The following is a 25073-nucleotide window of genomic DNA, read 5'->3' as shown; positions in this document are numbered from 1 at the left end:
CTATGCCTGTTGTATTAGCCATTTCCATATCACACTTAGCTGGAAGCCCCCACTTGCTAATTGAAATGAAACTGCTGATCAGAGTTTCCAATCCGCTACAGTGCCCAGTGGGCATTGCCACTGATTATAGGCCATAGACTATCCAGGGCTTTGCCTATGAGAACATCACTTGGCTGCAAGCCAGTCATAGAATCATAGAAGATTAGGGTTGGAAGGGACCTCAGGAGGTCATCTAGTCCAATCCCCTGCTCAAAGCAGGACCAACACCCACTAAATCATCCCAACCAGGGCTTTGTCAAGCCTGACCTTAAAAATCTCTAAGGATGGAGATTCCACCACCTCCCTAGGTAACCCATTCCAATGCTTCATCACCCTCCTAGCGAAATAGTGTTTCCTAATATCCAACCTAGACCTCCCCCACTGCAACTTGGGACCATTGTTCCTTGTTCTGTCATCTGCTACCACTGAGAACAGCCCAGCTCCATCCTCTTTGGAACCCCCTTCAGGTAGTTTAAGGCTGCTATCAAATCCCCCCTGTACTCTTCTCTTCTGCAGACTAAATAACCCCAGTTCCCTCACCCTTTCTGCGTAAGTCATGTGCCCCAGCCCCCTGATCATTTTCATTGCCCTCCGCTGGACTCTCTCCAATTTGTCCACATCCTTTCTGTAGTGGGGGGCCCAAAACTGGACACAGTACTCCAGGTGTGGCCTCACCAGTGCCAAATAGAGGGGAATAATCACGTCCCTCGATCTGCTGGCAATGCTCCTACTAATGCAGCCCAATATACCGTTAGCCTTCTTGGCAACAAGGGCACATTGCTGACTCATATCCAGCTTCTTGTCTGCTGTAATCACAGCGTTTCCTCTGCTGGGGGTCACTACACCTTGCAGGTTTTGAGGAGCATGGGCCAGAATCTGGGCTCTTGTTGGCAAGTTTTGCTTCCACTCTACGATCAGTGCAGGGGGTGGAAGTGCACCTCATGAAAGGCCCCATCTCCCTGATATCCACTCTGGGGACACTGCAAGGACACAGGTTCCAGTAATTACATTAATTCCCTTCACTGAATAGATGTCTTAAAAATCAATTGTTACCTTAGATCTTTAGGTTACAGGAGTGAATTTAAATAGTATTTCACCCACTCGTAAGATACGTATCCTCTGAACAGCAAATCAAGGGCACAGCGGGGAATTGAATGGAGTTTCCTGTAGTCCGGGCTACCCACCAGACAATCCTTCCTCCCTCCATTACATGCACATAAGATTGCAGCAGAGGTGGAAATATACAGCATACGCCATACCAGATCAGACCACAGGGTTACTGATTCCAGTAGCCAGATTCCAACAATAACTAGCACCACATGTCTGAGGAACAGAACTCAGACATCACAGTGAGAAGCACTTCAGTAATACCTAGGAGGCAAGCCAATAGGAAGTCAAAGAATGTGACTTTAGTGCAACTATGCAGGATAGTAAGTATTTCCTCTTGAGTAAGTTCGCAAGCCCAGAATCCAGGCTGCAAGCTTAATAGGGATGGTGTCTTCTTTCCTGTCTGCAAAGAGCTGAGCACACCACTTGTGGTGCAATGCAAATAATTAATAAAGGAGCAAAGAAGATTTCCTCCTGACCCAAAAAGTGATGGGCTTATGTCCTGGAGCATGAAATTTACAGCTTGCCCTTGAGCCGCAACATTGCCTTCTGCAGAGCTGATATGAGCCAAAACTTTGTCAGTAAAATGCACAGCTATGACCGGGAAGATCTCTATAAGGAGCAAATATCTGCAGTACCAAGGGGCCAATATTGCAAAGTCACTTTGCTGGCCATAACCACATTTTAGAAAATCTCCAACTGAGCCCCATTAATGTAATTGATTTTTAATGGCGTTCTCAAGGAGATTAGGTTAACATATTAACAGGGATATAAGAAACTGAAATTAAACCTCACCCAACCTTCCTCCCCATAACAACAACAAGGGTCTCTGAGGAGCCGGGAGGTTAGAACCATTATTACAAACAGGAACACAGTGCTGCTGTGGCCGGGGCCAGTGCAGGAGGAAGAAAAGAAGGGTCTGGATAAAGCAGTCAAACATGTAGCGGCATATCATCAGCTTCAAATGCTCCCCAGTTGGCTTCAACATCTTTAAGAAAAGATTTTTAAACGTTTATTTGGGACATTTTAAGTGTCTTTAAAAATAACCATAGCTAGCTCTGATCAGTACATCTCAAAGCACTTAAAGAAAGTCAGGATCATTATCCTCATTTTACACATGGGGAAACTGAGGTACAGAACGGTGATGTGTCTTATCTACCATCACCCAGCAGGCCAGCATCAGGTATAGCACCCAGGTCTCTGAAGGCCCAGTCCAGTGCTCTGTGCACAAGCACACACTAACACCTACATTGTAGGTACACCTACATTGCAGCTGGCTGTGTTCTTTCCAGCTCAGGTAGACAGACATGTGCTAGCCTTGCTTGAGCGAGCATGCTAAATATAGCAGCGTAGCCAGGGGGAGCATGGGCTAGCCACCTGAGTAGGTGCCCAGGGAGTCCAGGTAGGTTTGTACTCAGGTGGCTAGCCTGAGCTGCCACCCATACGCCCCTCTGCTACTTTAGCACACTAGCTTAAGCAGGGCTAGTACATGTCAGTCTACCCAAGCACACTCCCAGCTGCAGAGTAGACACACCCTATGACGGATGAAATTGCACTGTCCTGCATGTCTCATTGTGACTACACAGCATTACCTGCCTCTATAGTCGTCTTTTAATGTAGTTCAGTTAAAGCAGGGGAATCAGATCATACCCAGCTTTTCATCCCTTTTGCCTCGTGCTAATCCAAGGTTACCCTAATTTTATAAGGGGTATAATTAGCATTAACTTTGTAACTGGAGGGCCACGGGGAGGAGGCTAGAGAAATGTTTTGTTTTGTTTTGTGGTAATGGACTTAATGGATCAAGGAGTGGGTTATCTTTTCTCAATTGGCAGCCAAGTTTAGTATTCCCAAATCCTCTTACATTATATGTATCCAATTTAAAACACTTTATCCATTACTACACAAAAGGGATTTTAGACAGTGTGAAGAGCACAGGATTCACGCAACCCAACTTTTTAGCTATGCATCCCAGGGAAAATTCCTCATTTCAGGACTTTATAAAATCTCTAGCACCAAAATCTCCCTCTGTCTGGGAAGTGTTTAAATGACATTTGACACCAGGAAAGGAAAACTGGGAAAATGTGTTTGTTTCTATTAAATCTTTTTCAATGTCAGATTAGGGATACTCATTATACATTAGTAAATAGAATAAAAATGTCACCTGCTAAAATGTTTCAGAATGGGCATTTTGGGTCCTGATTCGGTAAAGCACTAGGCCACGTGCTTAAGTCCTTTTGAAAAATTAATGGACTTTAAACACCTGCTTTGCTGAGTTGAGGCCTTGAATGCTAATGCAATTTCTGTGAAGACACAGGATTTATATCCATTGCATTTGGAAATGATTTAGGTGCTGTTGATCTATAGGTACTTATCTAGCCAAGTCTTAGGGCTGTGAAATTGTTCCTTCTCTGGAATTTTGCCTGCCAAATACCAGAAACAGTATTACCCGCATATCTAGGGAACGTGCATGGCCAGCATCTGCTGTTGTACAGTTAGGCTTACAGGCAGCCAGAGCCTCAGGTGATTGTACCCCCTGCTGCAGTCCCAACCATGCTAGAAAGGATCCAGGCCTCCTTCAGGGTTTATCCCCCTGCCAGAACCCAGTGGCAGAGTGCTGCTATCACACCTATAAAATGGCTATGAAATGGAGCAGAAGGGAGCTAGTGGCCCAGTAAATGCACCTTCTTACCTCTAGAGCATCCCTTTGCGACCAGACGCGGCATTGCAGGGGACTTTGCCTCTTGCACTCCCTCTGGGGACCACATCCTTAGCCGCAGGGGTCCATCCCAGGTGGTCCCATCTCTGGACTGCCTCACTAGCCAAGCCACACAATAGTTGAATCCCCTTCCGGGTTCAGCTCTAAACAAAAAGGCCCTTTGCCCTTCCTGGGCTTGAATCTGGACCTTCGCCTCCCCAGGGATCAACTTCAACTCCTCCCCCAGGCTTTTCCCAGCTGGGAGTCCAAGTACCATTGAAACTAGCTTTCCATCCCTCATGGGCTTCCATCTCATTCCCTGGTCCTCATGGGCCCTTGCTCAGGACTCCCTTCCCCTTAGGGCTGCCAACTATCTAAGCAGACAAACCCAAACACTCTTGCCCCGCCCCACCCCTTCTCCAAGGCCCCACCCCTGCCCCGCCCCATCTCCGAGGCCCCATCCCACTCACTCTATACCCCCTCCCTCCATTGCTTACTCTCCCCCACCCTTGTTCACTTTCACCGGGCTGGGGCAAGTGGTTGGGAAGGGATGCGGGCACTGGTCTGGGGCTGAGAGGTTCAGAGTGCGGGAGGGTGCTCCAGGCTGAGCCTGGGGCAGGGGGTTGGGATGCAGAAGGGGGTGTGGGGTGCAAGCTCTAGGAGAGTATTTGGAGTGCTGGGAGGGCTATGGGATGGAGAACGGGTTTGGGGTGCAGGAGGGGATGAGGGGTGTGGGCTCTGGGAGGGAGTTTGGATGGAGCAGAGGGCTCCGGGCTGGGGCAGGGGGTTGGGGTGCAGCAGGGGGTTCAGGTTCTGAGAGGGAATTTGGGTGCAGGAGGGGGCTCAGGGCTGGGGTGCAGGTTCTGGCTGGGTGGCGGTGCAGCAGAGCTAAGGGGAGCTCCCTGCCTGCCTGGCCCCGCACCACTCCTAGAAGCAGCCAACACGTCCCTGCAGCCTCTAGGGGGAGCAGGAGTCTCCGCATGCTGCCTGCACCGCGAGCGCCAACTCCGCAGCTCTCATTGACCAGGAACTGCGGCCAATGGGAGCCGCCCAAGGTAAGCGGGGTCAGGGGGCTCTATGTGATGCCCCCTCCTTGCACCGCCCCTGGAAGCAGCTGGCATGTCCCTGGGGGGGGGCAGGGGCCTCTGTGCACTGGCTCTGCCTGCAGACCCCCCCCCACCCACTGCTCCCAGCCATTGGGAGCTGTGGAGTCAGTGCTCAGGGTGCAGGCAATACGCAGAGACCCCCTGGCTTCCCCTCCAGGGACCGCAGGCACATGCCGGCCGTTTCTGGGAGTGACACGGCGCCAGGGCAGGCAGGAAGCCTGCCTTAGCCCCACTGCACTACTGGGCTTTTAGTGACCTAAAATCTCCCAGTTTGCTTCAGTAATCTCAGGGAGATCAAGCCTGATTCCTGGAGACTCCCAATGAAACCAGGAGGGTCGGTAACCCTGTCTCCCCTCTAGGGCCTTACCACAGGAGCTAACCCTGTTTGTGTAGCTCTGCTTTCGGCGCACAGCTTATCCCAACTACTGGTCCTTCTCCCCAGGCCCTTCCCCGGAACAGGGACCTCTCCTGAGCTCCTCTCTCCTGGGTCTCCCCCTTTCCACCCGAGTTCTCTCTGCTCCTTATACAGTTTTGCTCCTCCTCCTCCGGCCAGGAGGCAGTCACCTCCCAGGTGAGGACCATAACTAGTTACAGAGCAGAAGCTGTGTTAGTCTGTATTCGCAAAAAGAAAAGGAGTACTTGTGGCACCTTAGAGAAACAAATTTATTAGAGCATAAGCTTTCGTGAGCTACAGCTCACTTTATCGGATGCATCCAATGAAGTGAGCTGTAGCTCACGAAAGCTTATACTCAAATAAATTTGTTAGTCTCTAAGGTGCCACAAGTACTCCTTTTCTTTTTGCATAACTAGTTAGGTTCTCTCCCTTGCCTTACAAGTGGTGGGGATTGAGTCCAACACTCTCCTCTGGGAAAAGAAGGAACTAGAAGCTGAGTTATTCTTCTCCAGGCATAGCTGTTAAATACAAACTTCCCATGTTTTCATTTCAACATTACACAACACTCCAACAAGAGCCTGCTGCTAGCTGCGGCCAGCCACTGTCTGTTCTGAGCCCTGCCTTCCCATCATGGAGGATGACTTCGGTGTAGCAAGAAGCGGGGTGTGGCCACAGAGACCAACAACAGCTATTCTGCACAGAAGCCATTTCTACATTACTGGAAAGACAGCCCTATGTTCATCATTACAATTCGTTTTAATGACAATTTTAGAGCCAAAATCTGCTCTCCAGTATCCACAGAGATACGTAGTGTTTAAGGCCTGAAGGGACCGTTACTATCACCTCGTCTGACCTCCTGCATCACACAGGCCAGAAAATACACCCAGTAAATTCTGCACAAACCTCATCATTTCCTTGAGCTGCAGAATGTCTTTTAGCACCATAGCCAGTCTTGATCTAACAATGTCAAGTGTTGGAGCCTGCATCTCACACCCACATCATTGATGACTTTCCTGGTGTACCTGATGGCAACATTTGGCATTTCATATCTATAAATAAGCTTATTAGGAATTGCTGTATAGACCAGACCAGCGCTCCAATATCATGGATCTGACAGTGGCTAGTAGCAGCTGTTTCAGAGGAACTGTAAAGACACCCCATAGAAAACAGTTATGGAGTAACTACCCTAGTTTTTTCCTAACTCCCATCATTAACAGCCCTGAAGTAGGAGTTTGTTTATATATATATATATATATATATATATATATATATATATATATATATATATATGTGTGTTTCCTCTCTAACATAACTGTGGATGTTTTCTTGTGTGTGTTTCCTCTCTAACATAACTGTGGATGTTTTCTTGGTTCATGTAAGTATCCAGTCCATTTTTGGATCCATGTGGGCCCCAGTTATTTCTTGTGACAATGAGTTCCACAGGTTAATTATGCATCACATAAGTTTACACTGCAAGTGAGTGAGTTTCTTTGCACATTCCCTATTCTTGCATTATGAAAGGAGAGGTTGGAACACACAATTTATCTTCTGTATGAATCATTATTTTCTATACTTCTACCATGTCCCATGCTAAATGGGCCCAGTCTTTTCATATGGAAGTTTCTCTGGCCCTCTCATCATTTTCATTGCCTACCTCCTATACCCACAGTTTAAGGGTGCTTGGTTCTGGAATTTTGGTTCAGCCCAGCACTAATAGCATGCTCAGACCCTTTCCCAGCCCACTTTGATCAGCAATGGGTTTTTAATCAGAACCTCGTTCCTGCCCCAGCACTAGCCAGCTGTTGAAACCAAGGTGGCCTAACCAAACAGGCAGGATAAGTGTATCCACTTAAAATCAACAGGCATCTTCAATATTCCTCCATAGAAATACCAGAGCAAATTAGGTCCTTCCATTCAATTATTGAAAGCCAACAGGCGGTGCTTTGCCTGACTGGCTGGTTGCAAGAGAATGGAGAGAAAGCCTTCTGTTCATTGCCTGCTACCGATTTAGATAATGCTAAAACACCAGGGAGGAAGGAGATTTAAAAAAAAAAAAAAAAAAAAAAAAGGGATTAAACCAGCTAGCTTATTTGCAGGAATCACAAGGGGCTTTTCAAATATCCCAGCTCTTTATATGCCTGACATGTCCCCTGGGGGGGAACAGAAGCTATTTCGGCTTGGGCTCGACAAGGATTCCTGTTGATCCATTGTTTTCACACTGCAGAAGTGGAGTTTCCAAGACTTCACATTTGGCTCAGCCCAGAATTATCTTAAGGGAACCATGCGCTGCCCCATTCATTCTACTGTCCACTATATTAAAGACACGTTGCCTTTATGCCGTGGCCTTTCAACCAGAGATCTCAAACATCAAAGGGTAAAAGAAAATAAAAAATTAAAAAAAAAAATACACCTTCCTGTGTAAGCAGACAGACACAGGAGGGCCAGAGTTAACACCACCAAGTCCTTATATGACACTTTCTCCCGGAGCTCTCAAAAGGCGTTACAAAGGAGGCCAGTGTCATTATTCTCATTTTATAGATAGGGAAACCGAGGCAGAGAGAGGGGACGTGACTTGCCCAAGGTCACTCAGCTGGCCAGTGGAAGAGTAAGGAATAGAACCAAGGTCTCCCGAGACCCAGTCCAGTGTGCTGTCCAATAGATTGCACTAAAAATGTTGCCATGATATTGCAAATTAATAGCTTAATCATCTGAGAGTCAGGGGAATATTTCCTGGCTCTTGGGATATGTACATGATGGCCCAATGACACTCTACCACTCCCCTGCCTCCCAGAAGCCCTGGGCTCCTTGGCCCAGCCTGGATCAACCCCCCTTTCCACTCTCAAGTTGTAGAGTAATTGACAGTTTGGAATGAATGAAATGAAAGTCAATTTTCCCCGCATCCTGATCCTCCTTGGCACATCATAGAATCACAAGGTCAGAAGGAGCCACAAGGGTCATCTAGTCTAACTCCCTGCCAAGCTGCAGGATTTGTTGTCTAACCATCCAAGGCAGGTGGCTATCCAGCCTCTTTTTGAAAACTACTTCCCTAGGCAGTTTGTTCCACTGTCCTACTGTTCTTACAGTTAGGACATTTTTTCCTGAGATTTAATCTAGATCTGCTATGCTGTAGTTTCAACCCGTTGCCTCTTCTCCTGCCTTCTGTGGCAAGAGAAAACAATTTTTCTCCACCTTTTTTATGGCATCCCTTCAAGTATTTGAAGCCTGCTATCATGTCTCCCCTTAATCTCCTCTTCTCCAAACTAAACATACCCAGTTCCTTCAGCCTTTGTTTATATGACTTGCATTCCATCCCTCTGATCATCTGTGTCACTCGCCTCTGGATCCTTTCCAGCTTCTCTACATCCTTTCTATACAGCGGACACCAAAATTGGACACCGTACTCCCACTGAGGCCTAACCAGCACCAAGTAGAGCAGTACTCTCACCTCCCGTAACTTGCATGCTATACCTCTGTTATTTGCTTTTTTTGCAACAGCATTGTGTTGCTGATTCATGTTGAGGTCGTGATCCACCACAACTCCCAGATCTTTCTCAGCAGTGCTGCTGCCAAGCCATCATCTCCCTTCAGAAAACCTAGGAACTCAATGTTCCCAAAGCACCAAAAACCCTTTAGCATCAGCCCTGGTCCTAAATATTAAAGCCCCATGTTCTCAAAAGTAACCTCTAATTCTAAAGCTGCCTGGCTTTAGATACCCGGTAGGTGGATTTTCTGAGGGGCTACTTGCCCACAGTTCCCATCCACTTCAAGGGGAGCTGTAGGCGCATTCTCAGCACCACTGGTGGTCAGACCCTTAGATGCCTAAAGCTGGGTATTCTGAAACTGAGGCACCCAAAATCAGAGGCTGCTTTTGAAAACTTAGGCTTAAGTGACTTGGTCATGGCCAAAGGGTGTATGAGTGTCTGAAGAGAACACAGGAGTCCTCAGTCCCACACTTCAGCGCTAATCGTTAGACAAACACCCTCCTCCCTCGTCATCATTTTTACTCTAGAGCATTGAAGATCATGCAAGTTAGCATGTTTTAGAGCTGCCTTTTTATTCTTCTTTGCTCTCTGAATCACTAGCACTGCTTCCACAGCAATGCTAGTCGATTCATTCAGAGATTCAGACATCCCAAGGCCTGAAGGGACCATTGTGATTAGCTAGTCCAACCTCCTGTGTAACAGGCCAGACAACTTCCCAAAAATAATTCTTGCAGCAGATCTTTTAGAAAAACATCCAGTCTTGATTTAAAAGTTATCTACCATGACACTTGGTAAATTGTTCTAATGATTTGTTGCCTTCCATGTTAAAAATTGATACTTTATTTAAAAAAAATAACATAAGAACAGCCATACTGGGTCAGACCAAAGGTCCATCAAGCCCAGTATCCTGTTCTCTGACAGTGACCAATGGCAGGTGCCCCAAAGGGAATGAACAGACAGGTTATTGTCACCCAATCCCAGCTTCTGGCAAACAGAGGCTAGGGACACCATACCTACCCATCCTGGCTAATAGCCATTGATGGACCTATGTTTCCAGTCTGAGTTTGTCTAGCTTCAACTTCGAGCCATTGGGACAAGTTAAGCCTTTTTCTGCTAGCCTGAAGAGTGAATCAAATATTTGTTCCCTGTGTAGATACTTATAGACAGTAATCAAACCCCTTAACCTCCCCTTTATTAAGCTAAATTGATTGAGCTCCTTGTGTCTATCACTCTGAGGCTTGTTTTCTAATCCTATAATCATTCTCATGGCTCTTCTCTGAACACTCTCCAAATTTATCAACATCCTTCTAGAACAGAGGTGGGCAAACTACAGCCCACGGGCCACATCTGGCCCACGGGACCCTCCTGCCCGGCACCTGAGCCCCTGGCCCAGGAGGCTCGGCCCCAGCCCCTCCCCCGCTGTTGCCCCTCCCCAGCAGCCTCAGCTCACTGCACCACTGGCAACAATGCTCTGGGCTGCGAGCTCCCGGGGCAGCACAGCTGCAGAGCCCAGCCTAACCCGGTGCTCTGTGCGGGTACAGCCATGCCACCAGCCACCAGTGCTCCAGGCAGCATGGTAAGGGGGCAGGGAGCGAGTGGGGGGTGGTTGGATAGAGGGCAGGGGTGTTTGGGGGGTGGTCAGGGCAGTCAGGAGGCAGGGAACAGGGGGGTTGGATGGGGCGGCAGGGGTCCCGGGGACAAGTCAGGAGACAGGGAGAAGGGGTGATTGGATGGGGCAGGGGTCCCGGGGGCCAAGTCAGGAATGAGAGGGGGCATTGGATTGGGAAGCCGGGGGCAGTTAGGAGTGACGGGTCCGGGGGTGGTGGATGGGGTAGGAGTCCCGGGGGGGGTCCCAAAAAGGAGACAGGGGGGTTGGATGGGGCAGGAGTCCCGGGGGAGCCATCAGGGGGCAAGAAGCGGTAGGGTCAGGTCGGAGACAGGAGCCGGGCCACGCCTGGCTGTTTGGGGAGACATAGCCTCCCCTAATCGGCCCTCCAGACAATTTTGGAAACCCGATGTGACCCTCAAGCCAAAAAAAAAGTTTGCCTGCCCTTGTCCTAGAATTATGGAAACCAGAAGTGGACACAGTATTCCAGCAACAGTTATGCCCGTGTCCAGTACAGAGGTGAAATAACCTCTCTACTCTTACTCCACAGTCCCGTTTATGCATCAAAGGATTACATTAGCCTTATGGTCATGCTGGAAATTCATGTTGATTATCCACCACAACCCCCAGACCTTTTCCCCCAGAATAGAGTCCGTCATTCTGTAAGTATGGCTTACATTCTTTGTTCCTAGATGTATATAATTTACATTTAGCCATATTAACACACATATTTTTGCTTGTGCTCAGTTTAACAAGTGATTCAGATCGCTCTGCATTAGTGACCTGTCCTCTTCGTTATTTACCACTTCTACAATTTGTGTGTCATCTACAAACTTAAATGATCATTTTATGTTTTCTTCCAGGTCACTAGTAAAAAATGCTAAATAGCATATGGCCAAGAACTAGTGCCTGCAGGACCCCACTAGAATCACACCCATTCATACCCCATTTACAATTACATGTTGAGACCTATCAGTTAGCCAGCATTTAATATGTGCCATGTTAATTTTATAACTTTCTAGTTTGTAATCGAAATGTGATACCAAGTCAAAGTCTAATATTACATTGACATCATTACCTTTATCAACCAAACTTGTGATTTCATGAACAAAAAGTATCCAGTTAGTTTGACAGGATCTATTTTCCATAAACCCATCTTGATTGGTATTACAGTACTTTCCTTTAATTCTTTATTAATCTAGTCCCATAGACTTTTCATTATCTAGCCCAGGCTCGCTGTCAGACTAACTGGACTGTAATTACCCATATTATCCCATTTACCCTTTTTAAATATTGGCACAACAACATTAGCTTAGTTCCAGCCTTCTGGAACTTCCCTGGTATTCCAAGACTTATTGAAAAAAAATCAACATTAACGGTCCAGTGAGCTCCTCAGTCAGTTCTTTTAAAACTCTTGGATGCTAGTTATCCAGACCTGTTTGTTTAAAAGTGTCTAACTTTAGTAGCTGCTGTTTTCCATTCTGCTGAGATACCAGTGGAATGAAAAGCATGTTATCGTAGGATATGACATCCTCTGCTTTTTTCCTCAAATACAGAACAGAAATATTTCTTGAACACTTCTGCTTTTTCTGCACGTTTATTACTGATAATTCTACCATTTCTATCTAGTAATGGACCAATACTGTCGTCAGGATTCTTTTTGTACCTAATATACTTAAACTCCTTCTTATTGTCCTTAACTCTGCTGGCTGAGCCACCCAGGCTCTCCTCCCAGCTTGCCCCAATCCCTCACCGGAAGGTGGCAATGGGTGTCCCAGCTGTCAGTCTCCCCGCATGCCCCGGGGGCTGACAGCCTGAGCTGTGAGCCCAGCAGGGGGCTCGGTTTCAAAGCAGGGAGCCTACCAGCAGTGAAATTGATGTTTTTGTCAGGTTCACGGCTGCTATTATTTCACATTTGGTCTTTGGCTCTGTCTGTCAGCCCCAGAGCCAGGGGGCTCCAGCTGGGAGCCCTTTGTGGCTGTCAGCGCCCTACACTCTGGCTCTCAGTGCCCAACAATGCCCCTCTTCAATCAGTGCAAGTGCACCTGGTGACGACACGCACTACCAGCGGAAAGAGGGCCGTGTGGACACCAACAGCCGATTAAATTACTGCTGTGGCTGTAGGTCAACCTAACTTAAGTTGATCTAATTTTGTAGTGCAGACAAGCCCTAAGTTACCATTAATTTTTTGTTCGGTGATCAGTTCCTCTTTATCTGTGAAGATGAGGCCTAATATAGAATCCCCCATGTTGGATGCAACACTGAGTTATTTAGTAGCACATTCTGCCCCTAGAGAGTAGCAACTGACAAGATTCATCCACCACGGCAGGCAACAGCTCCCTTGCCTCCCTAAGGGACAGACACCTGCATCACCTGGCATTTACGGAACCATTACAGCTTAGGGACAGACCACAGCAAACCTCCCCACCACACCGAGCCCCCATTGTCTTGACAGTCTTCTGCTAATTGACTGGGTAAAGATGATGTTCTGTTGTTACCAGCCTCCGTTTTAATGCCATGAAATGTGTAACACTGCTGCCTAGATTAACGATCCCAGCCTGCGTTATCAGCTCAGATAATTTCCCCTATTGCAATGGGGAAACATGCCTTCCATTCAACTGCTCATGGATTCCCCCGCCCTTCTGCAGGCAGCCCAACTGCAGGGTCTGTGGGCAAAAAAGAGGAAGAAGCTCCCCAGTAATGTCACAGCAATAATCACGGGGGATTTTGTTTCTCTTTTGCTAACAGAAAAAGCTGCAGAGAAGTTGTTAACAAGCACAAAACATGGAAATCGGCAGGAGATAGGAATCTGAAAAATGCTGCTGTCATGTTTCCTCACTCTTTGGAGTGAAATTATTTGTCACAGACCTCCTCCTCCTCGCTCGTTGTTGCATAAGGCCCATTATTTATCTATTCACAGCCCAGGTAGTCAGCTCCTCTAGTATTTGCTGCTAATAAAACAAAGCAAAAAGCACCTTCAGCTCATTAGCTAATTCCCTTCAGAGACTTTCACCTGGAACTCGCATCTTGCCGTAACAGGGGGGAAGGAGGAGGAGCAGGCAGAAACTCCAGGCTTGGACCGCCTGACAAAAGAAAGGCTTAAAAACTGTATGTGTCGTGACATGGATGAGTTCAAACTAAAGACCCAAATATGCCATTGATCTGCATGGCTTCAATGGAGATGCACAGATTAGACTGCAGGACTGGTGCCTAGGATGTCCCAGGTCAGACATGTTCTGGGTTCCCCCGAGAAGCTCTTTGGAGCTCATGTTTCCTTCCCCTTCTGAAGGCAGACAGATCTTCAACCGGTGTAAATTGGTGTTACGCCACTGAAGTCGATGGAGCTATTCTATGCCTCTGTCTACACCTGGAGCTGGGGAGGGTGTGAATCCCAGCTTGTGTAGACATACCAATGCTGGCTCTCATTGAGTTAGTGAGCTAAAAATAGTAGCATAGCCACAGTAGCACAGGCAGTCACAGCACAGGCTAAGTACGTACCCAGGGGTCTGGGTGGATGTGCACTGTGGGGGGAGGGGGGGAGGCCATTCTGCTGCTCACCACTGCCCATGCTACTGTGGCCACACCACTATTTTGGGTGTGCACACCCAATGAGAATGTCTCTCTATGAACTGGGAATCACAGCACCAGCTCCAAGTATAGATGTAGCCTGTGTGCACCCAACACAGCAGGGCCATGACCTGGTTGGCTCGTAGGCGCTACCGCAATATAAATGTTAAGCCCTACACCGGTTTGCACCAGCTGAGGTCCTGGCCCGGCCCGGCCCGCAAGATCGTGCCATGGGGCATCAGGTCTGGGGACTAAAGAAAAGTTGGTCACCCAGCACAGATTCTCTCCATGGCTTTATTCCTGAGCCTCGCTGTGCACAGGGCTCAGGAAAGGCTCACCTAGGCTCACAACGCAGCCATATAGATATGGTATAACCCACCTCTCCAGCTGCCTTCGAGTCATTACCAAAAATCACAGATTTCACACAATAAAATCTGTGCAGGGCAGGAAAGATAGAGAGATATCAGCATGATTTGCATTATGGGAGTGCCAAGAGATGCCAGCAGAGACCAGGTAGGTCATTGTGCTGGGCACTGGCTGCTCTTAGGAACTTCCAGTCAAAATACACAAGACAGACAAAGGTTTGGAGGGGAAATAGAAGCACAGATGTGACTTAATTTGCCCAGCTAGGATTGGAACACAGATGGCCAGACTCCTAGTCTGATGCCCTCTCACTGAAACTCATCACCTCTCAAGTCTTCTTGGATTCACGTCAAACTTGAAAGGGGCTCAGATACCATGGCGATGGGCACAATCCAAGCCCCTTAGAGCTAGCTCCTGAAGATGGAGTTCTGCCCCCACAGAGACCCTTCTCGCCAATTACCAAGCAGCTGATTCTTTGTGGGTTCTCTGATTTTAATTTATTTATTACTAGGGCCTCTGGTCTCTCGCTCTGCTTCATTATTCCCTTCCAGACACCAGTGAGATCTGAGCAGGGAGTTAACGCCGCATTCGCTGGAAATCACATAGACCCTCTTCACCCAGACACATTTCTTATCTGATTTCATTTTGCAAGGGACCGCTAGCTCTTCTGCACCAGCAAGTCACCATCCATCATGAAAGCACAAAAAAAATTGAAAAGAGGGATCAGATCGACTAATTCTATAGAGGCGTTGCTCTTAGCGTGACTCATTCACAACATTAATAGCAATCAGCCGCAGCCTATCGCCACCCATACAATGCAGTGATATAAAGAGGCTTACTGGTTTCCTTCAACAAATTACCAAGATTAAAGCCTGTTCCTGTGAAAGTATCCATTTCCACTGATGCTTGTCTTCAGCAGAAGGCAAAGCTGAGCACATGGAAAGGGTTAAATACATCCAAAGTGCAGACAACTCTACATTTCCCCTCTTCTGGTCCCTTTGCCCCTAAACCACTTCAGGCCTGAGGTTCATTAGACAAATCCAGGGAGCAAATTTTCAAAAGCAGCCTCTGATGTTGCACCAACAGTTTCTTTCAATCAACTTCTTTGTGTAAACACAAACGCCAATTGCCTGGGCAACTGAATTCAGACACACAAGTCCAACCTTTTCACATGCACAAAGACAGACATGAGAAACTATAGGCACAATTAAAAAAGAGCCAGGTAGATGCCCCATTAAAGGCGTGACACCATGAGCTCTGTGCCAGGGGAATAATCCACAAAAATACATCCTAAGTAATAGCAGGATTCTGGGAAATGTGGGTAAAAGATATTGAAGATGTAAAAGTCTATGTGAATGATAGGTTTCAGAGTAGCAGCCGTGTTAGTCTGTATTCGCAAAAAGAAAAGGAGGACTTGTGGCACCTTAGAGACTAACAAATTTATTTGAGCATAAGCTTTCGTGACCTACAGCTCACTTCATCGGATGCATTCGGTGGAAAATACAGTGGGGAGATTTATATACACACACACAGAGAACATGAAACAATGGGTTTTATCATACACATTGTAAGGAGAGTGATCACTTAAGATGAGCCATCACCAGCAGCAGGGGGGGAAAAAAGGAGGAAAACCTTTCATGGTCACAAGCAAGGTAGGCTATTTCCAGCAGTTAACAAGAACATCTGAGGAACAGTGGAGGGTGGTGTGGGGAGGAGAAATACCATGGGGAAATAGTTTTACTTTGTGTAATGACTCATCCATTCCCAGTCTCTATTCAAGCCTAAGTTAATTGTATCCAGTTTGCAAATTAATTCCAATTCAGCAGTCTCTCGTTGGAGTCTGTTTTTGAAGGTTTTTTGTTGAAAGATAGCCACCCTCAGGTCTGTAATCGAGTGACCGGAGAGATTGAAGTGTTCTCCAACTGGTTTTTGAATGTTATAATTCTTGACGTCTGATTTGTGTCCATTCATTCTTTTACGTAGAGACTGTCCAGTTTGGCCAATGTACATGGCAGAGGGGCATTGCTGGCACATGATGGCATATATCACATTGGTAGATGCGCAGGTGAACGAGCCTCTGATGTGTGGCTGATGTGATTAGACCCTATGATGGTGTCCCCTGAATAGATATGTGGACAGAGTTGGCAACGGGCTTTGTTGCAAGGATAGGTTCCTGGGTTGGTGGTTCTGTTGTGTGGTTGCTGGTGAGTATTTGCTTCAGGTTGGGGGGCTGTCTGTAAGTAAGGACTGGCCTGTCTCCCAAGATCTGTGAGAGTGATGGGTCGTCCTTCAGGATAGGTTGTAGATCCTTGAGGATGCGTTGGAGAGGTTTTAGTTGGGGGCTGAAGGTGATGGCTAATGGCGTTCTGTTATTTTCTTTGTGGGGCCTGTTCTGTAGTAGGTGACTTCTGGGTACTCTTCTGGCTCTGTCAATCTGTTTTTTTTTCACTTCAGCAGGTGGGTATTGTAGTTGTAGGAATGCATGATAGAGATCTTGTAGGTGTTTGTCTCTGTCTGAGGGGTTGGAGCAAATGCGGTTATATTGTAGAGCTTGGCTGTAGACAATGGATCGTGTGGTATGATCTGGATGAAAGCTAGAGGCATGTAGGTAGGAATAGCGGTCAGTAGGTTTCCGATATAGGGTGGTGTTTATGTGACCATCGCTTATTAGCACCGTAGTGTCCAGGAAGTGGATCTCTTGTGTGGACTGGTCCAGGCTAAGGTTGATGGTGGGATGGAAATTGTTGAAATCATGGTGGAATTCCTCAAGGGCTTCTTTTCCATGGGTCCAGATGATGAAGATGTCATCAATGTAGCGCAAGTAGAGTAGGGGTATTAGAACAACGCTTCCTCAGCTCTCGTCCCCTAAGTCAGCCATAAAAACGTTGGCATACTGTGGGGCCATGCGGGTACCCATCGCAGTGCCGCTGATTTGAAGGTATACATAGCCATCACCTTCAGCCCCCAACTAAAACCTCTCCAACGCATCCTCAAGGATCTACAACCTATCCTGAAGGACGACCCATCACTCTCACAGATCTTGGGAGACAGGCCAGTCCTTGCTTACAGACAGCCCCCCAACCTGAAGCAAATACTCACCAGCAACCACACACCACACAACAGAACCACCAACCCAGGAACCTATCCTTGCAACAAAGCCCGTTGCCAACTCTGTCCACATATCTATTCAGGGGACACCATCATAGGGCCTAATCACATCAGCCACACTATCAGAGGCTCATTCACCTGCGCATCTACCAATGTGATATATGCCATCATGTGCCAGCAATGCCCCTCTGCCATGTACATTGGCCAAACTGGACAGTCTCTACGTAAAAGAATGAATGGACACAAATCAGACGTCAAGAATTATAACATTCAAAAACCAGTCGGAGAACGCTTCAATCTCTCCGGTCACTCGATCACAGAGCTGAGGGTGGCTATCCTTCAACAAAAAAAACTTCAAAAACAGACTCCAAGGAGAGACTGCTGAATTGGAATTAATTTGCAAATTGGATACAATTAACCTAGACTTGAATAGAGACTGGGAATGGATGAGTCATTACACAAAGTAAAACTATTTCCATATGTTATTTCTCCCCCCCACCCCCCCACCGTTCCTCAGATGTTTTTGTTAACTGCTGGAAATAGCCTACCTTGCTTGTCACCATGAAAGGTTTTCCTCCTTTCTCCCCCCCCCCCCCGCTGATGGTGATGGCTCATCTTAAGTGATCACTCTCCTTACAGTGTGTTTGATAAAACCCATTGTTTTATATTCTCTCTGTGTGTATATCAATCTCCTCAGTGTTCTGGGACTTGATACCACTGAGGTACCAAAGCCACTGCTTTTCACACCGTGCTACAAGAGTCGTATATCAAATTGGTGACATAATTAGGACAATTCTGGGAACTAGCCAGATCCACGTCAAGGACAGTCAGGCCGTTACTATGCGCAGAAAGAATTAGCTTCCCAACTACTGTTGCGTTTACTAGAGCGATGCTTCCTTGGAAGCAGAGACTGAAACAGCTCGGCTAGAACATACCGCCTGACATTTGTCAGTCGGTCTTCCCACACTGCGTGAGCGCACCACTCCTTATGCTGCGTGGAATGCTCAAGCAGACACAATCAAGTTTCCCTCCATTGGCTATACTGTATACTATTATGCAAAATTGCTCTGCTGACATGTTACAGTCAACGCAACAATGTTTTCCTTTAGTACGTGCAACTTAAAGTGAGTGAAAGCTCCAATGGGAGTGCACAAGTGTGATTGTATGGCAGGCTACAGCTAGTTCTTAATTGCAAGGAACAGCAACAGGTTCACGCAGCATGTTCCTTCTATGGAGTAGAGGGAGTTTACCATGTCTACCTCATTAAAGGACCTGTTTCAGAGCTTACTGCTGTCAACTGGAATCTTTCCACTGACTTCAGTTGTCTCTGGATCAGGCCCTAATCCAAAGGAACATTACTCCAAGACTCTGGGAATGACACTGCTGCATCACAGAAGGTGGTTAGCTGGTGGTAGAACTCATCCCCAAAACATTGGGAATTGCCATTACAGGACACTTTGCAGGTGTACAGGTGGATCTAGGGGTGCGGAGGGCCTATTCTCTGATGCTAATGAGTTAACAAGCTCATCTGGTTCCGGTCCACTTGCTCAGGTGCATTTTGTTTGGGGTTTTTTGTTAACAGTTACTACTGGAAAGAAATGTCACTGGAGTTAACACACACCAATAAAAATATGCAAGTCAAATAACAGCAGCTATTAAATACTTGTGGCTCCTAAGATAGCAACAGACATCACAACAACGCAACTTTCCTTGGTACTTGTCTGCAACCGGAGGAGTTTAAAACAAACCAAAAAAAAAAAAAAATCCAGGGGAAAGAAAATCTTCTGAAGAGCAGAAATCTATTTGTTTCCCTTGCCTTTATTAAGAGCAAATCGGCAGGCTTTCCTGAAAGTAAATGAGAAAGAGACACCACAGCACTTTTGTGATAAGACACTGACTGAGTGCTTTCTAGAATGATAAAACAAGCCATTTTAGGCCACAATCTATTAGCCTCCAGTTTAGTTCAATAGGCTATTGATCCTGGCTGCAGATACCAGAAAGATGATTTATTTTCTAATTAACAAATTCTAATATCTAATTTTGACAGACAAAACGTCTATCATTGCTGGCAGCCAGCAACAACATCATCAAAAATGTTCCAGGATTTGGGTTCTGGTGTGGGGGAGAAGAGGCTGAGAAAGGGGTATGGCAGTTTGCAGAATATCTGTTGAGACAGGTGATCAGCTCATGTTAAAATTCACACAAAGGATGGGTTTGATAAAAGCACAGCAAAAACTAGCCCTCTCCCTATGGAAATAGCTAATGAGAGCAAATCTGCTTTTTGCTTTTCCGGGTTTAAGCTGAAAATGAGATCAGGTTTTCCGGTGTTCATCATTTATCTTTACAAAGAATACAGGATTAACAGAGGTGCTCTGTGTGTGTAATTTTCTGTATCACATCATATGGTTTCACAATCTCACAAATAGTTGTGCATTTTCCATATAAGAGAAATTAATCCATCTCACAAAGTACCAGTAGCATGGTAAGAAGAAAATAACTTGGCAATGATAAAGTTTGCCATATTAGTGTAACACGAGTAATATTGTACCACACAGTCTATAAATATATGAAATGCTGCATTAGCTGCAGATTTACTACTGTATGTCATTTTTATTATTTTCTGTTGTGTCACACACAGACAACACAGCACAAGCATTTTTAAATAAACTGATCTGCTATCACCTTTCATAGAAAAGAAAAATCCAAGCTGAATTCATGTCACCAACGAGCAAAATCTTCCCTGAAAAAATAATCAGGTTTGTTATTGGCAAACATTCTTCCTCAGTGACCTTTCTTTAAAGTCCTCTTGCGGGGATGTCATAATGATCTCTCTCTCTCTCTCTCTCTCTCTCTCTCTAACAAAATGGCTTAGCTTAAAGCTTCCCCTGTATATGGGTTATTGGGGAAAAAAAATGAGTGAGTAATAAAGATATCTGAGATAGCCAGTGATGCCCAAACAAACCAAAATTCTTGCCTTTTAGTCTACAAAACGTGTGGCAAGAAGAACCTGTTAATCAGGAAATTTAGACCAGAAGACAAGAGAGTCTTCATAGAAAAATTAATTTAATATCCTGTGTGATGTTGCAGATCTTTCAACACCATTTTTGTCCCATAGATTCCTTCTTTTCATTACTGGTCTTGCAAACTCAGGCCCCAGTTCAGCAAGGTATGGACACTACATAACTAATTTATATGCATGAGCAATCCAATTGATTTCAATGCTTGAAGTTAGGCACACACTTAAGTAGGGTGCCAAAGAATCAGGGCCATAAATTGTAATATTTACAGGTGATGTGAATTTCTTCACTGGAGATGGCTGCTATACTTGATGTCACTCAGTTTATACTAAGTCTTCCCTGCACTGCTTGCCTGCTGGGAAGTCCATGTACAAGACAACTTCAATACAACCCAGCTAGTGCCACCACTGGAAACCAGAAGCCTTGACATTAACAGGATGGTACTTCAAAGGATTATACATGTTTGCAGAGGACAACAGGATTCCTTATTACAACTGTCTAATCAATCTAGTAATCCACAATTATACTCAGAGATCAAACAGCTCCGCAAGTACTTGTAATAGAAATTATAGCAATAATATGCCCGTGTCGTGCCTACAGTATTACACATTCATTTATGATTCCATAGGCATGGCATGCACCAGGAGTATTCCGATAGCTGAGCAACTCAGTCACAATCAGGAAGCATTTAACACTGTGTGTTCTGATTTTGTGTTCAGGTCTTTTAAAAAAAAAAAAAGTAAATCAAAAAACCTGCCCGTATCAACTGATATATGGCCCCTATTCAGAAAAGCAGCTGGATTCAAGAAAGCTCTTGTACTCTTAACTTTAAGCACAAGCATAAGTACTTTTGGAGTTAATCAGACTTAAGCATATGCTTACATGCTTTGTGGAATAAGCGTGAATTTAAACATGTGCTTAAAGGCTTTCCAGAATTGAGGTCTGTTTCTCCTTACAAGGGTACAATGAGAAATAGGATGTGAAACATCCTATCATCATCGATGACTGTAGCAACTGCATTAATTCAGGTTTCATCCTGGTCCCCTCTAACAAATTCCTAGAATATGAGCCAATTCTCCTTTTGGCTCCAGTGAAGATGCTCTTGTTTTATGACAGCGTCAGGAGAATCAAAGCCTACACATCTATTTTCTTCTTAATGCATAAAAAATTCCTTTCAACATCTTGACACAGTCACATCACATGGTACACTGAACAACAAATAGAATTACAGTCAGAATGTATCTAATGAAAAAAATTATATATGCACGTGCATGCACTTTCCTAAAGCACTCCATTCCACATCACATGCCAGGATACGGACATCAGCGAATGTATATTCCCCATGAGAATATACTCATGGTGCCAGAGAGAGGTGTGTGAAACAAGTAGATATTAACATTAATGGGCTGATTCCACAGTCTTCTATAGGCAAAACTCCCACTGAAATCAATCAAGTGTTTGTATGTATAAAGACTGTATGATCGGGTCCTCAGTTAGGTCTTCAAAACCTTACCAGGTATTTTGGACTTTAAATGTACAGTTCATAAATCACTATGGATTCACAAGAACTCTTTAAACAAAGTTACTTGTCTACTCTCTCACTGGCTAAACACACAATGGCAAAGTACATAATTGTAAATGGTTTTAAAATACAGCATAGGAACAACGCACGTTCAGCATAGGTGCAACATACCAAGCCCAACAGACGTTTTCCAGCTAGACATGTGCATTACACATTTCAGGAAGCACAAACAGAATTTTTAGCTGTACAGCTTTTGAGAACGTTCAGCCTCTTTCTGATATTCCTTTTAAAGTCACATTTTTGTAATGGGTCAGCTTCATCCCTGGTGAAACTCCATTAAGTCTGATGGAGTTGCAGCTGTTTCAACAAAGACAAACTTTCACCCATCACCTTTGTCAGTGTTTCCTTTTGAAATCATTCCACCATTTCAGAGGAGGGTTTATTGTAACTAGAGTTTGAGTGCCTATTGGCAATTAGAACTGGAAGAATGGATATCTCAGAACATCTGGGCAAGGTATGACAGTATGGATTCTAACAAAACCTCTTTTTAGTTCAGTTCAAATAATACTTCAAAACCAACTCATTCAGTACAACAGCTATTATTTAAAGTCAGTAAGTTCAGCAATGTACAACTTTACTACAGTACATATTTCAATTCTTCATGGATCCAAAGTTAAAAAACAATATGAAACAAAGCAACCTTAATCCCTTAGCAAACTTGAAGTAATAGTAACAGTCACCTACCCTGTGAGGACAACGACAAAATCCATCACGTTCCAGCCGTTTCGGAGATAAGAGCCTTTGTGAAAAGCAAACCCCAGAGCGATGATTTTTATACCAGCTTCAAAACAAAATATTCCAATAAAGTACGGCTCAGTATCATCCTGAAAGGAAGGGGGGAAAATTAGAGGTGTCAAAGAGAGACATTTCTGTTTTTGCCTCAACTTTTGTACAACTAAAAATAAATATATTCAGTGTTCAAGTTTCTTGCTTAAGTGGAAACCCATATATATTTATGTTACCAGACCTAAGGACATAGAAGTAAAAAACAAAAACAAAAAAAAAAACCTGTTACACGAATATTTTTTTACATTCAAAACTAAATTGTGATTGAACATGTTTGCGAGTCTCATTTTCTTTTGCCATGAATATCTGAGCATTCAAGCTTCAGAGGCCCCAGTAGTCATGAAAAGGGAATTTTAAGATCAAATATTCACCAAAAGCAAAATTTCAAAGTTGAGGTTTAGTTGTACACTGCAAAGTTCTTCCCATGTTGGTGACTTACAAACACCATGCAGCCAGGGACCAGAAACAAAAGCACCTGACACACAGGCCATCAGACCACCATGGACTGCAAATATTGGGAACATATTATTTGCAAATGATCTGCAAACTGAAAATTAGTTGTTGGGGAAATAAATTGAATCCTGAAATGATTTGAGAATGTTATGACCTGATCGTGGACAATTCATTTTAATAAATGTAAGGCAAAATTCAACCAAAATTACTCTTTGTGAATGAGCTGTTTAACTTCATTTGATTTTTAAATGCCTTCCCACTTCTTATACAGTAATCTGCCCCTCCCCCATCCACCTCCAAAATCATTTCTTCCGTCAATTCTTCTTTCAGTAACTTTCTCCTCCATGGCGCCTCCACAGCTTCCCTTATCTGAATTGTTACACCCACATTTATTTTTGTTTAACTTAGTACTTGATCACAATTCAGGCAAAATTTCCATTCACTTCCCTTGGAGTTTTGCCCAAGTAAGGACAATGGGACTGGGTTCTTTGACCTCCTAACCCTGCAATGAGCTTTCCTGGTCTCACGTGGAGTTCACTGCACAATCAGAACTTTATACTGTCGGCTCATTGGGAGTAATGGCCATGTTTTGTTCAGCACCATAGACATTTGTGGCACTATAATATTAGTTAATTTTTACTTTAAAATTATCTTTGGTGCCAAAGAGGAATGGCTGTGACTGGCATTAACATGTAAGCTGGAGGTAACAAAGGCAAAGACATTAGGTACAATTTTCAAAAGCACCTAAGGATATGTCTAAACTGCAGAGAAAATCCCACACAGAGGCAAGTTTCAGAGCCTGAATCTACAGACTTGGGATCATAGTACGACACTAAAAACAGCCGTGTAGACATTCCTGCTCAGACTGCAAAGCCTGGCAAGGAGGCTGGTCTCAAAGGAAAGCTCCACCCCAAGTGGGAACATCTACACTGCTATTTTACCATAGCATGAGCCCCCTGAGCCCAAATCTGTAGAGCTGGGCTCTGAAACTTGCTGCTGTAAGGTGGTTGTTGTTTTTTTCCCCAACGTACACACCGTAAGTGACTTAGCAGCCCATGTCCCATTTTCAAAAAGGGCTGATATTTGGAAGCCTAAGACCCATGGCCTCTGAGGGGCTCGCTTCATCCCTGGTGTATTGCCATTTAAATCAAAACAATTCCAGTGGGGATGAAATTTGGTCCAGTATTTTTCGGCAGGAGCAGCAGCAGGTTTGACTTTCCCAGGTTAAGAGGTAAGGAAGTGAGTTTGATACCAAGAATTTGTTTTGCAAGCATGAAGCCCTTTTATTCAGCTCTCAAAGCCAGCACATGTGCACATGCTCAGACTTTCCATATGGGGTATACAATAAACAGCCAAATTCTCACCAGTGCAGGAAGCAGGGAGCCACCCCCTCTCCCAAACAGGCACACACACACGCTGCAAAAGCAAAAGCAGCATGAACATCCATCCATATTCACACCAAGGATTATTCACTGAGGAAATCTGCAAGTAATTAGAAAGAATGACTACATCTGAAAAACTCAGCAATCCATAGTTTCCCACCCACTCTATAAAGGAACAATTATCATAGGGATGTGTGTGCAGTTCCTATTGTCAAGGGCAGAGAGGGGTCAAACATTTCAAACTCCCCCTCCCCCCCAAAAATCTCACATTTGTAGTGATAAAGTTTCATCATTTTCCAGCCAACTAACAAGGCATTTATCCCTCTGCTCCCAAACTCCTAGGGTAGAGTTTTGTAACATCAAAGGGAACCAGAGGCTCAAACCCT

General features: G+C 45.1%; 1 protein-coding gene across 15 annotated transcripts in view; it reads right to left on the bottom strand.

Annotated features, from left to right (window-relative positions):
* The window catches only part of CACNA1B (calcium voltage-gated channel subunit alpha1 B), a 505831-nt gene that overhangs the window by 470481 nt on the left and 10277 nt on the right, over positions 1–25073 (bottom strand). For all 15 annotated transcript variants that reach the window (XM_043498957.1, XM_038374486.2, XM_043498961.1 and 12 more), the window contains exon 3: positions 22751–22890. In XM_043498957.1, coding sequence (XP_043354892.1) covers positions 22751–22890 — 140 coding nt within the window. The remainder of the gene's footprint in view (positions 1–22750; positions 22891–25073) is intronic.

The sequence above is a fragment of the Dermochelys coriacea genome, chromosome 16 (assembly GCF_009764565.3).
Source record: "Dermochelys coriacea isolate rDerCor1 chromosome 16, rDerCor1.pri.v4, whole genome shotgun sequence".
NCBI classification, from domain to species: Eukaryota; Metazoa; Chordata; order Testudines; family Dermochelyidae; genus Dermochelys; species Dermochelys coriacea.
The sequence above is the reverse complement of the archived record's forward strand: the minus strand, read 5'-3'. Positions and strand labels throughout refer to the sequence as shown.